This window comes from Diabrotica undecimpunctata, chromosome 9, assembly GCF_040954645.1.
Source record: "Diabrotica undecimpunctata isolate CICGRU chromosome 9, icDiaUnde3, whole genome shotgun sequence".
In the NCBI taxonomy this organism is placed as follows: domain Eukaryota; kingdom Metazoa; phylum Arthropoda; class Insecta; order Coleoptera; family Chrysomelidae; genus Diabrotica; species Diabrotica undecimpunctata.
This window is the reverse complement of record NC_092811.1, coordinates 20,770,598-20,786,100: the sequence shown is the minus strand read 5'-3', so window position 1 is coordinate 20,786,100 and position 15,503 is coordinate 20,770,598. Positions and strand designations below refer to the sequence as shown.

General features: G+C 33.2%; 2 protein-coding genes across 2 annotated transcripts in view; one reads left to right on the top strand and one right to left on the bottom strand.

The window, feature by feature from the left end:
- LOC140449647 (guanylate kinase) overlaps nt 1-4,587 on the bottom strand; it is a 202,127-nt gene extending 197,540 nt beyond the window's left edge. Inside the window, exon 1 of the mRNA XM_072542908.1 lies at nt 4,437-4,587. Within this exon, the coding sequence (XP_072399009.1) occupies nt 4,437-4,506 (70 nt within the window). The 5' untranslated portion in view covers nt 4,507-4,587. The remainder of the gene's footprint in view (nt 1-4,436) is intronic.
- The window catches only part of RyR (Ryanodine receptor), a 142,879-nt gene continuing 131,610 nt past the window's right edge, over nt 4,235-15,503 (top strand). The window contains 4 exon segments of the mRNA XM_072542890.1: nt 4,235-4,319; nt 4,896-4,968; nt 5,030-5,134; nt 5,808-5,906. Coding sequence (XP_072398991.1) covers nt 4,915-4,968; nt 5,030-5,134; nt 5,808-5,906 — 258 coding nt within the window. The 5' untranslated portion in view covers nt 4,235-4,319; nt 4,896-4,914.

The following is a 15,503-nucleotide window of genomic DNA, read 5'->3' as shown; positions in this document are numbered from 1 at the left end:
AGTGATTCATAGAACATAAAAATCCAAACAGAGTACACAGATTAGCTGTTCCCCGAATTATATCGAAAAATCTAACTCGTGATTTTTTATTTATATTGAAAAATCTTAATGCAATATGAAATTTGTTGTTTTATAAAACCTTATTGGTGAATTTATCGAAAAACCAGTAATATCGACCATTTTTTACAAAAAATCATACCTTTGGTCCTTTTACAGCTGGAAAGCTAATTTTTTTGGAAAATCTTTATTTATGCTATGTTGTTTAAAAAGGCACTGTGGGAGGACAGTAGTGGAAGTGAGAAAATCAAAAATACATTATAATCTTGTTTGATTTAATCCTATACTCCTCTGCTCCAAAAAATTGATATCGTCTTCAGGGCCGTTATTTGGTGGAGGACAAAAACGACGAACTCATAATGGAAAAAAGCCGAAGAAGAAATTAGTCGAATAACCTTACCATAGATGTAGTAATAATAAACTAGATGGAGACTGGGAATAAGCCACAATTAAAGGTTAAAATACGTTTATTGACGTTTCAATTTCCACTTCGGAAATCGTTCTCAAAATACAAACATTAGTAAATTAAACAAATTTTGTTTTTTGTTAACGTATTTTAACCTTTAATTGTGGCTTATTCCCATTTAAATAGTAATTAATTTAAAATGCCACAAAAAAATAGCTTCAGAACAACACTAATACCTTTTCATCAAAGATCAGGATGCGACTGACACTTCGTGTGAAGAAATTAATTAACATTTTTGGAAGATACATGGCCGATCTATAACAAAAAAAGTGGGTAATTTTTAAAAAATTGGGAAGTTTAGATTGGTGCGGAGATTTTGTTCGCGCCAGCCATAGAAGGTTAAGTAAGATAGTCTCGTGGCTGAAATATAATCATTTTTTCTTTTATACGAGTGTATTTTTAAATCTTAATGATATTATTTCCTCTCCTGTTGCCCATTGTGAAATGGCCCATATAAAATTAAATATTCTGGGAATAAGCAAATATCGGGAAATGCCGCGTTTACTATTCTGGAACAGATAGCGGCAAACATGAATTAGGTTTCGGCATTATATTGACAAAAGAAGTGGCAAAATCTGTTGACAACTGCATCCCAATCTCAGCAAGAGTGATGCTCATACAACTGAAAGTAACACAAATCGACATCAATATAATTCAAGTATATGCACATGCACCTACAACAGAAGGAACAGAAGAAGAGGTAGAAGAACTATACCATAGCATTAATCAAGTCGTGAAAAGGTTAAAAAAGCAAGACTTAACAATTGTCATAGTTGACTTTAACGCCAAAGTTGGAGTCAGCAAAACATCATCTGCAGTTGGATCATTTAGACTAGGAAACCGGAACGATCGGGGAGATACATTGGAGATTTTTGCGGAAGCAAATCAATTAGTAATAATGAACACCTGGTTTAAGCTACACCCAAGGATATTGTACACCTGGAAATCTACACAGGATTCTGTGGGAAGGATTGTAAGAAATCAGATTGATTACATGCTAGTAAATAAGATGTATAGGAACAGCTATACATCTGTCAAAACATACCCGGGGGCAGACATAAAGTCTGATCATGTACCAGTTGTAGATAATTTAAAAATCAGAATGAAGAAGGATAAGAGAAGCCAACGAGAAACAAAAAGTAGAACAATGTCAAGAAATAGAGGAGTATCAGAGTCGATATGATAACTTCAAAGTCACCAATGAAGAAGTACTGCGGAGGATGAACACAACCAATTATTCAATCATTCTTGAACTTTGTATAAAAACATAACATTGTTTTTAATATATCTACATTATTGTAATAAGTAATACAAATAATAAATATTCAAATACAAGAATCAACATTTTTTTCTTTTTCTTAAAATTTATTGTGTAACCGCGGTATCTTTTTTGTAATTACATATTTTGGCATAAAACAATCGTTTTGCATGTTTACAAGTCTTAAATTGGTAAAAGAAGTTCCAAACTTCTTCGGTTCGAGTTCGGCCAAGTGGGAGCCTTAAATCATATCTTATTAGAATGTCGCTTAAATTAAATCCCACATTTCGACTTATATGCTAAATTATCAAAAACTATGAAAAAATAAGCACGCAACCACAAATCCTACGACCACTTGTTATAGAAAACGACGTCATCGAAGCAGTGATCGAGTATGTATATCCTTAACACTGAAAATAATACCTACAACCGCAGAGATAAATCGCAGAATTTGCAAGGCCAACAGATGATATTTTAGGCTCAATCTCCTCCTTAAATCCACAATTATATCGAGAAATAATAAAATAAAACTCTACAAAACAATAAAATAAGCCCAGTCCTAACATATCGTTCAGAGACCTGGACTCTAACAAAAAATAATGAAAACATGTTTCGAAAGAAAAGTATTAAGGCGAATCTATGAAGCAGTGAATGACAATGGAGTATGGAGAAGACGATACAACTGCGAACTTTATAGAATATACCAGGAACCTGATATCGTAAAACATATTAAGATAGGACGTCTGAGGTGGATAGGGCATGTAATGCGGATGGAACAAAATGACCCAGCTAGAAAAACGCTCCTTGATAGTTCCATTGGCCAGAGAAGAAGAGGAAGACCCAGAACAAGGTTCCTTAATAACATCGATAAAGACATGAGAAATATGGGAATACGTGCTTGACTGAGAAAGGCGATGGATAGGGACGACTGGAGAGAAATTCTTGAGGAGGCTAGGACCCACGCAGAGTTGTAAAGCCAGAATGATGATGAAACTTTGACTATAATTTATGCAGAGAATTAATGAAAACGAAAGAATACATAAACGTTTAGGATAATAAATAACATTAACTGAAATAAAAGTTATATTTTGTAATCACCAAAATAACAAATAAATTGTTTACATTTTACATGTACATGAAATAATCGTTTCCTTAATATCGGATACCCTATCCAGTATTAGGCGACTATGTTGTAAACTGTCCAATTGTTTTATTTTTATTTAAATTTCATTATTGCCTAAAGGTATCTTCTAGAATTATTTCAATCCTACCAGAACATAATAAATAGTTATACCAACAAATTACTAAAAACAAAACCAAATTGGAATTATTTTTTTGTAAAAAGTAGTGGTTTAAAAAAATGTATCCAATATTAGGCGACTCTCTTCTAATCCCGCAACGTTTATTTATTTAACCCCTTTATAAAAACTGACATTTGCAGCAAAACACAAACATTGCATACGAAAGTTACACTCTTTGTCTTTAAAACGCATCTTAATTTTTGTCGATAGGACATTCTGATCAAAAGATATCGAATTTTTTACCATCGAGTTAATATTTTATTTAAAACTGGTTTCGCGCGCGTAACTGTCATTCAAAATCGACGGTCGCTTCAAACGTTGTTTCTGGGAGAACGGTTCATTCTAGACAATGCTAATAAATATTTTTGTTCAAAATTATATCAGAAATAGAAAACCCCGTAGAAATATTTTTTTCTACGGCGTACAAATTCTTAGTAAATCGATTTTATCCGTTTTTATCCCCTTACGAGGAGGGGTTGTAGGGAGAAGGCCGAGGGTTAGAGTAGTAAAATCTTTGGATATATTGACATTCTCAGCAAAATTTAGCTTGTTCGTATGATTTTTAGATATTCAGGGACATTTTCGTCTCTGACTGGATTATATTGACAAGTTGAATTGTTAACAATAGGTAAAAATATCAAAATATTTCTTAATAAATTATTCTTTAAAACTGTTTATTAAATTTAATGAAAAACCTTGTATATACCACAAAAGTTTTACTAATTTTAACATGAATTTTTGGCAAAGTGTCCAATTTATTAGATTATTACATACATACGTAGTAGAGGAAGGTTTGTCATGTAAATATGGACATATTTTCGATATATATATATATATATATATATATATATATATATATATATATATATATATATATATATATATATATATATATTAAAATACTTAAAACATATATTTTAATCAACCAACATTTTCTTAAAGACAAATCATACGTTGGTGATTTTATAAAATAACTATTAACTAGTGACGTAGAAATACTTAGGATGCGTTCAAATTTGAAACTTTGAAGTATATTTTATTAAAAACGTGTCCCTTATTCACCGAAATTATTACTAACTAAATAAAAGTCACCTCAACGCTAATAATTTTCTAATTTTAATTTGGCTAGTAACTAAAAATACCTCTTTCTCAGCTGTTTAAAAATAGACCAGAACTATCAGTCGAACAAAATTTTGTTGCTGTGTGGATATAAAATTAATGTAAAAATTTGGAAAAAGTAAGTACTATAGCGATTAAATTTACTTGCTTTGTTATTTAACATTTTCACATAATTCAAATTTGTTTAGTAATCTTGAACTTTAACTGTAGCGATTCAAAAATGTAGGCCACTTACCAAAAATTCCATTTTGAAAATTGGCAAATCGTCGTGTTGAAATTATTAGTTTAAAACATACTCCGAACATTTTATTTATCAGAAAATTATTAAATTAACGGTTTAATAGCGAAAGAAAGCAGGAAACTGAAAAAAATACAGAGCCGGTTAAAAATAATCAACTGTTATAACCTCAATACTAAAACAATAGATGGTTTCGAATGAGGCTATGTTTGATTGATAACATGCTATCAATAAAAATAAACATTTGAATTTATATTCCATATTTTTTAAAATAATAATCGGAGAATAACTCGCTTATGCAACCCATTTAACCCTTTCAGGGATTTTTTGAATCGCAATTGATAACATTCCTGTTTGAGTTGGCAACACTTTATACTGCATTCCAATTTTAAAAACAAAACTATTTATGGAGGTACAAAATATTTTTGTATTTAAACGTAATTTTGTTAATTTCAGAAAAAAATAAACCCCCATCATGGCAGAAGCCGAAGGGGGCTCCGAACAGGATGATGTTTCGTTCTTACGAACGGTAAGTTTCGAGGTTAAACTGCAGAATTATAAATTATTGAAATTTTTCTATTTGTTTTTAGGAAGACATGGTTTGTCTTTCGTGTACCGCAACAGGAGAACGTGTCTGTTTAGCTGCTGAAGGTTTTGGTAACAGACATTGCTTCTTAGAAAATATCGCCGACAAGGTAAGTTATGAATATATTGATATTTAATTAAAAATATCTCATAGCAGATTCATTGTCATTTGCGTTCCCAAGATTTAATTTAAAATTAAATAAACTCAGCTTGATTTAATCTATTTAGAAAGGCTTTAACTCGTCTACTTCCACTTGACCTAAATAAAATCCATACTATACATCAACAAATAAGTATCTTAAAATCATAAATTATGTTGATACTTTCCTTAATTAAATCTCTCTGCCCATGCTCAGAATATAAAAACTTCTATAAGAGACAAGATATAAATAATGATACCAGTATAAAATATGAATTTCCTTACACAATTTAGTAAAGCTTTTGGAATAAAGGTTTATTATTCTCTGCAATAAATAATATTCTAAGAATTATTTTTTAAAGTCCACTAGGAGCATTTATATTTAAAGTAAAACAATTACTTTACAACAACTACTTTAAAACTAATAAAATTTTAATCATTTTAAATTTCTTCCTCTGCTTTGAATATTTTGAATTGGGAGAAAAAACTTTTCTGTATTAACATAGAGACTTAATTTATAGCCAAAACCGTACTTATAAAAACCAACATAGCTACAGCTTTTGTTTTATGAATTTCATATTTGAAATTGAACTGAATGTGTTCTGATTTTTTTCTGAATTTTATTTTGTTCTCTGTCTTTTCAGAATATTCCACCAGATCTCTCTCAATGTGTTTTTGTAATTGAACAAGCTTTGTCAGTTCGTGCTTTACAAGAATTGGTTACAGCTGCAGGAAATGAAACAGTAAGTCATTTTGATAAGTAATACAAATAAATTAAGGGGAAAAATGTGTGTAACATTATTTCATTAATTTTAAAATAATCATTTATTAAAAAAAAATTCACAGAGGTTATAGGACCACAAGTTTTCACTTTTTTCTTTTTTAGTATTACCAGGTTTAATTCAAAGTGTTATCAACCAGATTTACTTGTAAAGATTTACTTGAGCTATCATTTTTAATCACATTAATAATTACAAGAAAAAACATTGTGTCATGAGTTAATTTGTCTGTATATAATAAGCTAAAAATGATTGTTATCCTGATATGGATATTAGTTAGTGTAATGATTATAAAATTAATTTTCTAGATTTTTCACAAACTTATCCATCTTCTCCCATCATCCTATTTGTTTGCCATTTCTTCTTTTTATTGGACTTAATTCCAGTAACTCCAGTAATTCCAGTCATTTAATTTTCTGCATTGTTAGCAAATTCATTTTGTTATAATTGCTTCCATGTGATCTTGAAGACATCTATAGACTACTCACCATATTCACACGATGGAGGTTCTCAAGAAGCTGACAAAGGCAGAGTTTAAGAAGATAATAAAAAGAATGAAAAATTGCAATGAAGCATTGTAGAGATTGGCAATGATAGTACATTTAAGGGCATACATTTTGTAATGTAATTGGTGTTCAATAAAATATTTTGTAGCACCACTCCAGTGATTTAATTGCCACACTTTGTACCTATGTAAAAGGAATAGTAGTAAATCAATATTTTATAGGTCTATCAATTAATCGACTACTTCAAAAGATTGGAAAATCTTCTCCTTTAACCTTCAGTTAATGTTAATTTCTCAGAATGGAAAGATTCCTTGTAGATATTAAAAATTAGGTTATTTTTTACAATTTTTACAATACTTCAACTATTTGATGTTAAGCCAGTTGGTCCTGTTCATTTCACTATTGTGTATATGTTGCAAATATAATCATCCACATTATTTGTTGGAATAAACTCTTTTCTTCTCATTTCCAATACATCATATAAATTCTGTTTTTTTTTAGTGTAATTACCAAATCCATCCAACATTTAGGGCAATAAATAAATTCTTCATATTTTAACACGAATTTGATTCCATGGCAGCGAAGTCGGCGGGATTTGTGGTGTTTAAAACCAATGAACATTTATGGATCTTGCCTTAGATTTAACAAGGGCTCGTCAGGTTTTATGCGCGCATCTAAGTTTTAATGGGTACGGCTAGGAACTTATTGGGGACGCATCAGGATTTTTTTCAGGCCAGTCCTATCAGGAAAAATTAATTAACCTCCGGCCTTCCGTAGATTCCAGAAGCTTTCTGGCACAGGAAGCTAGCACCTGATTAGGACCCCTTGTCCAGAGATGCGGACGAAGATAATAACAGCGCTAAAGATGATTTCGATGAAAATGGCGGTCCTTTTTGAGGGGTAAATACAGAAAATTGGAGAATATTGGATAAGAAAATAACCAATCTAAAGGAAAAAATGCTTAAAAAAAGTTACCCTTTCATCCAGGTAAACGGTTTAAGGGTGTGTTTAAAGTGTTAAATGGCACAGGCTACGGAAAGGGACTACGGACATTGGCACATAGATTGCTCAGAGAGTAAGATCAAAAATAGAAGAAATCATCCAGGAATTACAAACCTTAAATATGGATTTTGCGGTGTTGGCTGGCACACATTGACAGGTGATTGATACCTGGTGGTGGTAAAACGAAGTTCACGAAAAATAAAGGAGTGAAGAAAGCTATATAAAGATTGGCAAGAAAATAGGTCACACACAGATCTTCAAAACTATACAGTCACCAAAAACGGAGAGAAAGCTGTAGTATATAAATCTATACTTAATACCAAGGAACGCGAAACAGATATATATCAAATAACCAGGCCTCTTGGTTAAAAAATATCACAGAACGGACCAGGATAAGGACAGAGAATAACTATTTAGCAATATCAAGGGGACTTGATTAGGCAAGTAAAGCAGATGACAGTCATTTACAAATAAAACAAGAAAAATTAACCTCACAAAATTTTATCAAAGGTGCATGTGACATACTGATTGATTCCAGAAAAGTTCCACCACTTTTGGTGCATAGGTCAAACATTTTAATAGCTTTTTTCACTGAGTGTATCCACAACATATGAATATCTTCGAGCGAATCACCTGCTTTATGTATGAAGTCACATGTATTTATATTTTTATGAACAGCTGATTACAAATATGTGGAAACTTTTGCTAAAATATTCACTTTTATGGATATTGACTAATATCCATAAAACATTGGCAAAAATGTGTAATACGTACACAATAAAGATACACTATGAATGAAAAAACCAATACACTATGAATGATACGAGGAGCACTCACAAACCATGATTTTAACAATCTGTAAACGTACAAAAAGAATCAGATAGACGACAAAGAATCAGATAGACGTCGCATAGACGCTTTTGAAATGTGGACATGGAGACTACTGCTTCGAATTCCATGGACGGCTCGATTGTAGATGAAATTATACCCAATCAGCGTCTCTCTAGTGCTGTTTACTCTAGAATTGTAAAGTTCTTTGGTCATATCCATCGAAGTGATCACAAAATGGAGCGGTTGGTAGTCCAAGGAAGGCCTCAGAGTCAACGCCAACGTGGCAGATCTTCACAGCGATGGGCAGACATCACGAAAAAGTTTCTCAACAAGCAGTATACTGAGGCAGTACATGTAACAGATGACCACAACCAGACTATCCGAGCTGCTGAAGCTCAATGATGAACCACAACTGTTCAATGATGTTAATGACTATGATGATGATGAAATGTACATACCTATCTCATAAACTATATTAATAAACATCGTAGCATAAGCTACCGGCAACTCTAATAATTAACAGCATACCGTATCATTTAGTAGTCATTATACGCAGAAGAATTGAAGAAAAACATTTTTGCAGATGCACTGCAAGGCTCTGAGTGTGGAATACAGGTAAACGGGTTCCCGATAAATAACATTCGTTACGCTGACGACACCGCGATAATAACAGACAACGAACATGATATGCAGTTGATGTTAATAAAATAAACACCGTAAGAAAAATATATGGCTTGAAGATAAATGCTGGAAAAACTAAATGCATGGCAATAAGAAAAACGCACTTTTAAGAATACAACTGCAAGTAGGTAATGCTCCAATCGATCAAGTGAAAACATTTAAATACTTGGGAATGATAATGAATGACCAATGGGATCCTCAACAAGAAATAAAATGCCGTACCGAACAAGCAAGACAAGGTTTTATCAAATTTAAACCGCTACTATGTAATCGCAATCTTTCCTTCAATCTCCGTTACAGGATGGTTAAATGCTATGTATGGTCCATATTATTATACGGCATGGAAACATGGACGTTAAGAGTACCTTCCATTAATAAGTTGGAGGCCTTCGAAATGTGGACGTTGCGAAGAATGTTCCGCATACCATGGACAGATAGGGTGAGTAACGAGGAAGTCTTAAGAAAGGCAAATACTGAGAGAGAACTACTCAATTTGATCAAGGTATGAAAAATTGGATACCCCGGCCATATTCTGAGAGGAAAAAAATACGCAATTCCTCAACTAATCATTAAGGGAAAGATTGAAGGTAAGAGAGGAGTAGGTCGCAAACAAATGTCCTGGCTACGGAACATAAAGAACTGGACAGACATAAATAACACTGGCGATCTTTTGCATGCCGCAAAAGACAGTCGTCTGGCCTTAAGATAATTCGCCAACGCACTATAGGTGCACGGCACTATAAGAAGAAGAAGTTAAACGACTGTTGTCTCGGTGTTAATGTTGTAAAAAGAGTGTGCGCCAGGAAAATGTGTAAGTATTTTTATATTCTCTGAGTATATTATAAATACTTCTCCTGCATACACCTGACTTACGTGCAACTCTAATCTATTGTTAGAGCTGGAATTTTCTTCTATTTCACACTTATAAATATTTAAAATAATTTCTTCCGTTTTGACATCGAAATGGAATTTTTTTGTTCGTTTTCTTGGAGGACTGAGAGTTATTTCGGCAACCTCGTCAGTACAGTAGCAACTCTACTAAGTTTTAATAATTTTCTTCTGCTAGTGCCTATCCTCTATGGATGTTGGCTACCACAATGGCCCATCGTATTTTATTAGCAGCTGTTCGAAATAGGTCTGTGGTGGTCATACCTATCCACTGTCTCAAATTCTTAAGCCAGGATATTCGGCGGCGTCCTGGTCCTTTATTTCCTTCTATTTTCCCTTCTAATATCAATAGTAGGATTCTGTATCTATTTTCATTTCTCACTATATGTCCGAAGTATGCTAACTTTCTTTCTTTAATGGATTTCAAGACTTCAGGTTTTTTTTGTAAACGTTGCATTACTGCGTCGTTAGTTATATGATGTACATATGATATTCTGAGCATGCGGCGATAGCACCACATCTCGAAAGACTGCAACCGTCTGCAAGACGCATCAGTGAGTGTCCATGCCTCTACTCCATACATAAGAACAGAAAACACATAACAATTAAGGATATTGAGTCGGAGATGTAAGTTCAAGGTTAAATTGCAGAGAACTTTCTTCATCTGTTGGAAGGCACTCCTTGCTTTTTCGATCCTACATTTAATCTCGTATGAGTGATCCCAGCTGTCTGTGATGTTGCATCCTAGGTATGTTATTTTTTGTGTTCTATCCAATACCTCATTGTCTGCCATAAACTTTGCATTTGTATCTTGGTTTTTGCTTATGATCATAATTTTCGTCTTCTTATTATTAAGTTTCATTCCATATTTTCTTCCGATGTTAACTACTTGATCTATCAGTCTTTGTAATCCTTCAGCACTATCCGCAACAATGACAGTGTCGTCTGCATATCATAGATTATTTATTACTTCACCGTTAACAATTACGCCATCAGTCGTTTCTCCCAAAGATTCTCGAAATAGATGTTCAGAGTACGCATTAAACAGTAAAGGCGAGAGTATGCAACCTTGTCGTACTCCTCTTTGTATTGGGACTTCATCAAATAATTGATTGTCTACTCGAATCTTGGCTACTTGTTTCCTATAGAGATTGGCTATTATTCTTATATTCTTGTCATCGATGTTTGCGATTCGCAAAGTTTCAATAAGCCTCTCATGCTGTCCTTTGTCAAATGCCTTTTCGAAGTCAATAAAACAGACAAAGACATCTGTATTAACATCTCTTGCTCGTTGTATCAATACTTGTATGCTAAAAAGTGCTTCTCTTGTGCCAGGACAGCTGCGAAATCCAAATTGTACATCAGCAATACCCTCTTCCAATTTCTTGTATATGCGAGCATGGATGATGTTTAAGAATGTTTTGAGTGAGTGGTTCATGAGGCTAATGATTCGGTTATTCTTCACATTTCTTAGTATTTGCTTTTTTTGGCAGTGGTATAAATATGGACATGTACCAATCTTTTGGTAAAGTTCCTGTTTCATTTATACGGTTAAATAATTCTGTCATAATGTCAAGTTGATTATCTTCTGTCAATTTCAATACCTCAGCATTATATTCTATCAGGTCCTGGCGCTTTGTTGTTTTTTAGACGACTTATAGCAGATCTTACTTCTGATTTTGTTATTGTTGGTCCATTTTCGACGTTATCATATACTTCAATGTGTTGGTTGTCACTGAACAGTTCTGCTATATATTCCTGCCATCTGTCCAGTTTTTCTTGCGTATTGAATAGTATATTTTCATCTTTATCAAACAGTGCAGTGAGCATTGTTGTTCTATATATTCCTGCCATCTGTCCAGTTTTTCTTGCGTATTGAATAGTATATTTTCATCTTTATCAAACAGTGCAGTGGGCATTGTTGTTCTATATATTCCTACCATTTCTTTTATCTTCCTGGGCATATTGAATATATAATGTTTTTTTGTAGGATCTCTATTTCTAAGCATTTCTCTAACAGCCAGGATTCTTTTGCTAATTTTATTTCTTTAAGTACCTTTTTGTGGTGTTCCTTGTACTTTTCTGCGTCTTTATTCTTAAACTCTCTTCTTTGCTCCATAAGCTCTAAAATCTGATGTGTCATCCACAATAATTTAATAGGAAAGCAAAACCGTACGCCCATGGCTTCTTAGGTGTCTTAGCGTGATTCTGTTTATTCCCAGAGCATCTGTATTTTGAATATATACCGTAGCGCGTAAAACGTTTTTTGGTATAGTAAAAGTAAAGGGAGTTTACCCGAATACATTTTGTTATAATTAATATACAGTAAAACATTTTTGGGTTCTATAAAGTTCTAAATCCACTTCCACTATCTATCGAATTGAATGCAAGCCAGGAAACGAAATGATTAATGAAATATCACAGACAAGTACATAATTCAAGGAAACAACACGTAGTAAATGGAATGCCATGAGAAAAATACTTTAAGATATGTATCATACTTTTTACATCATTAACATTGACTCAATTTGTTTTTAGTAATATTTAAAAATAAGTAGCACAAGCTATTTATTAAAATACTGACTCGACATAGACTTGCAAAACGAATTTTCATAATGCGTGTAATAAATTAAATATCTTCAATAAAAACGGGTTGTGGGCTGTGGCAGTCCGGGATATGGGTTTGGAATTATAGGATGTGAGATGTGACACTATTTTTTGTTTGAGAAGTTGAAGGAAATTGTATGGCAGTTTTACATTGAGTGGAGGATATATTTCGTTTAAGAGGATTAGAACTTTGTTTAGGTTTAGGAACTCATGAATTGTTTACTTACTGCCATTTGCGCCAGGCGGGAATTGGGGAAAATTATTTAAGTTGTTAAGCAGTTCAAATTTATTATGTGCTGGGCATTGTTTCGCCTTATTGATAAGCCGGGCATTGTTTCGTTAGAGTCATATGATCGTTTGTTTTACAGTGACAACAATATTGTGAGTTACTACAGCGGGAGTTGTCTTTGTGTTCTTTGCCACACATTTATGTTAAATGTTAAAATTACCTTTTGTCTAGGAACAAAAATAGTTTCATTATCTGAGTCAATTAGTTTTCTTTTCATACGTCTCACCTCGGTTATTTTTTGGTCGGAAATCATGTTATTCATTATATATTTTTCGTCCAAGAAAGTATTCTTTTTCTTGTAGTTCCTTCTCCTATCGGGGGTTGGCTATCATCACAGCTATCCGTACCTTATTGGCGGCTGCTCTGAAAAGATCTACTGAACTGCAACTATACCACTCTCTTAGGTTTCTTAGCCAGGAAATTCTTCGTCTTCCTATGGATCTTTTACCCTTGATTTCACCTTGCATTATGAGCTCTAATATCGCATATTTCGCACCTCTGGTAATGTGGCCTAAATATTCCAACTTTCTTGTTTTGATGTGCTTTATGACCTCCTTTTGTAGCCTTCTTAACACTTCTGCATTTGTAACTCGTTGGGTCCATGGTATTTTCAAAATTCTTCTATAGCACCACGTCTCAAATGATTACAACTTCTTTATATTATCCCCTTGTAGTGTCCAGCTTTTCATTCCAGACAGCAAAGTCGAGAACACGTAGCATCTTAAGGCTCTTATCCTCAGCTCTAGAGAAAGGTCTCGATTAACAAGCATTGTTTTCATTTGTATAAATGCTTGTCTTGCAATTTCAATGCGTGTCCTTATTTCTCTACCTTGGTCATTGTTTTCATTTACCCAGGTTCACAGATATTTGTAGTTATTCACTCTTTCTACTTGTTCTCCCTCGATATCTAGCCTTCCTACTGTATGTTGCTTAGAAATAATCATGCACTTGGTTTTCTTAACGTTCAGTTGTAGTCCATATTTTATACTGACTTGATGTAATCTATTTACTAAGTGTTGCAGTACTCCTAGACTGTCTTCAAAAACAGCGGTGTCGTCTGCGAATCTTATGTTGTTCAAGATTTTTCCGTTTATTGATATACCCTGTTGTTCCTCTGATATTGCTTCCTTAAAAATAGCTTTCACTGTACAGATTGAATAACAATGGGTACAGCACGCAATCCTGTCTAACACCTCTTTTGATTTCTATAGTTTCTATATCGACATTTCCGACTCTAACCTTTGCTTTTTGATTCCAGTACAGATTGACAATAACCCGTATATCTCGACTATCCACATTCTTTTCTTTTACCAGTTTTATGAGTTTCTGATGTCGTACTCTATCAAAAGCCTTTTGATAATCTATAAAGAAAGTATCTACCTGTCTAATTATTCTTTTTTTGTGATTAAAGAAGTTCGGAATATAGGCAATAAACTTATTAGAAGTAATTATATCGTGATTAACTAGACTATTTGCACAATTGTAAGAATTGAAAATAACTTTCACTTTATTCCTGCCAATGATGGATTTATATTGTCTATTTATTGTGGTAAGGATGCGTCACTCAATTTTCACCTTCAAACAAGACGAGCTTCGATGAAGGTGTTTATTTATAATAAACGAAGACTATGAACTTTTGCTCACTTTTATTTTAATACAGTAATTATCAGAGCCATAACATAGTAACAAGTAAACTTAATTCAGTATAAAAGGTCATAAAACTTTAAAATAAATACCTCTAAATCATGTGTTTCTAATTGTCCTTTAACACTGTACTGACACTCATTAAATACCCCCTATTTTAAACTTTGCACATAATTCTTGATACTCTAAATGGGTTATTTTTTCGACTATAACCTCTTTTGTTTTCATGTTTTACCTGCTTACATTTTTGCTTTTCAGGGACAAGAAAATTTAGTAAGTGGCTATATAAGAGAATAAGTATTAAGTATCATATTTTATTTGCATCCATATTAACAAACATTTACGCATAGCAGTTGGTATTTGGTGACGGAGTTTCCAAAAATATTTTTATGTCATTTTCTCTCTTTAGCTTAAAATCTAAAAATCGTTGTTAAAACGATGAATCTTCAGCCAAAACTACAAAAGAATAAACCTTCTAGATAGCGCCTATACAAAACATGTAAGTGCATTAAATGAAATATCTTCAATATATCAAAGACACAGTAGCCAAGAATATGTACCAGAAGTCCTTCCGGAAGAAGTAGACTCGACAATTACAAAAATGAAAAGCGGTAATAGATGGCAAAACAGTGGAACTGCTTAGATAGGCTGGCAAAAAAACCTGGAAAATCTTAGCAGGCATATTTAGGAACTGCGTAAGATTAAGATGCATACCAGACCACTGGAATACAGCAAATATAATTCTTATTCGTAAGAAAGGTAGAAAAGAGGATATCAATAGGCATTAATATTAAAATCTCGATAATCGTTTATGAATTCAAATACAAAGACTGACAAAGCGCTTTTTATCTCTTACATTTAAATTATTTAAGGTATCTTCTTCTTCTTCTTCCAATGGCGCTACAACCCTTTGTGAGTCTTGGCCTGCTTAACAATGTTCTTCCATTCTGCCTTGTCGGATACTTTCCTTCGCCACTGCCTGATGTTCATGGTTTTAAGATCCCTCTCTACGTCGTCTATCCATCTTTTACGGGGCCTTCCTCTTGTTCTGTTTCCTGGGGCTTCCATCTCTGGACTACTTTTACAGTTCCATTATCTGGCATTCTTTCTAGG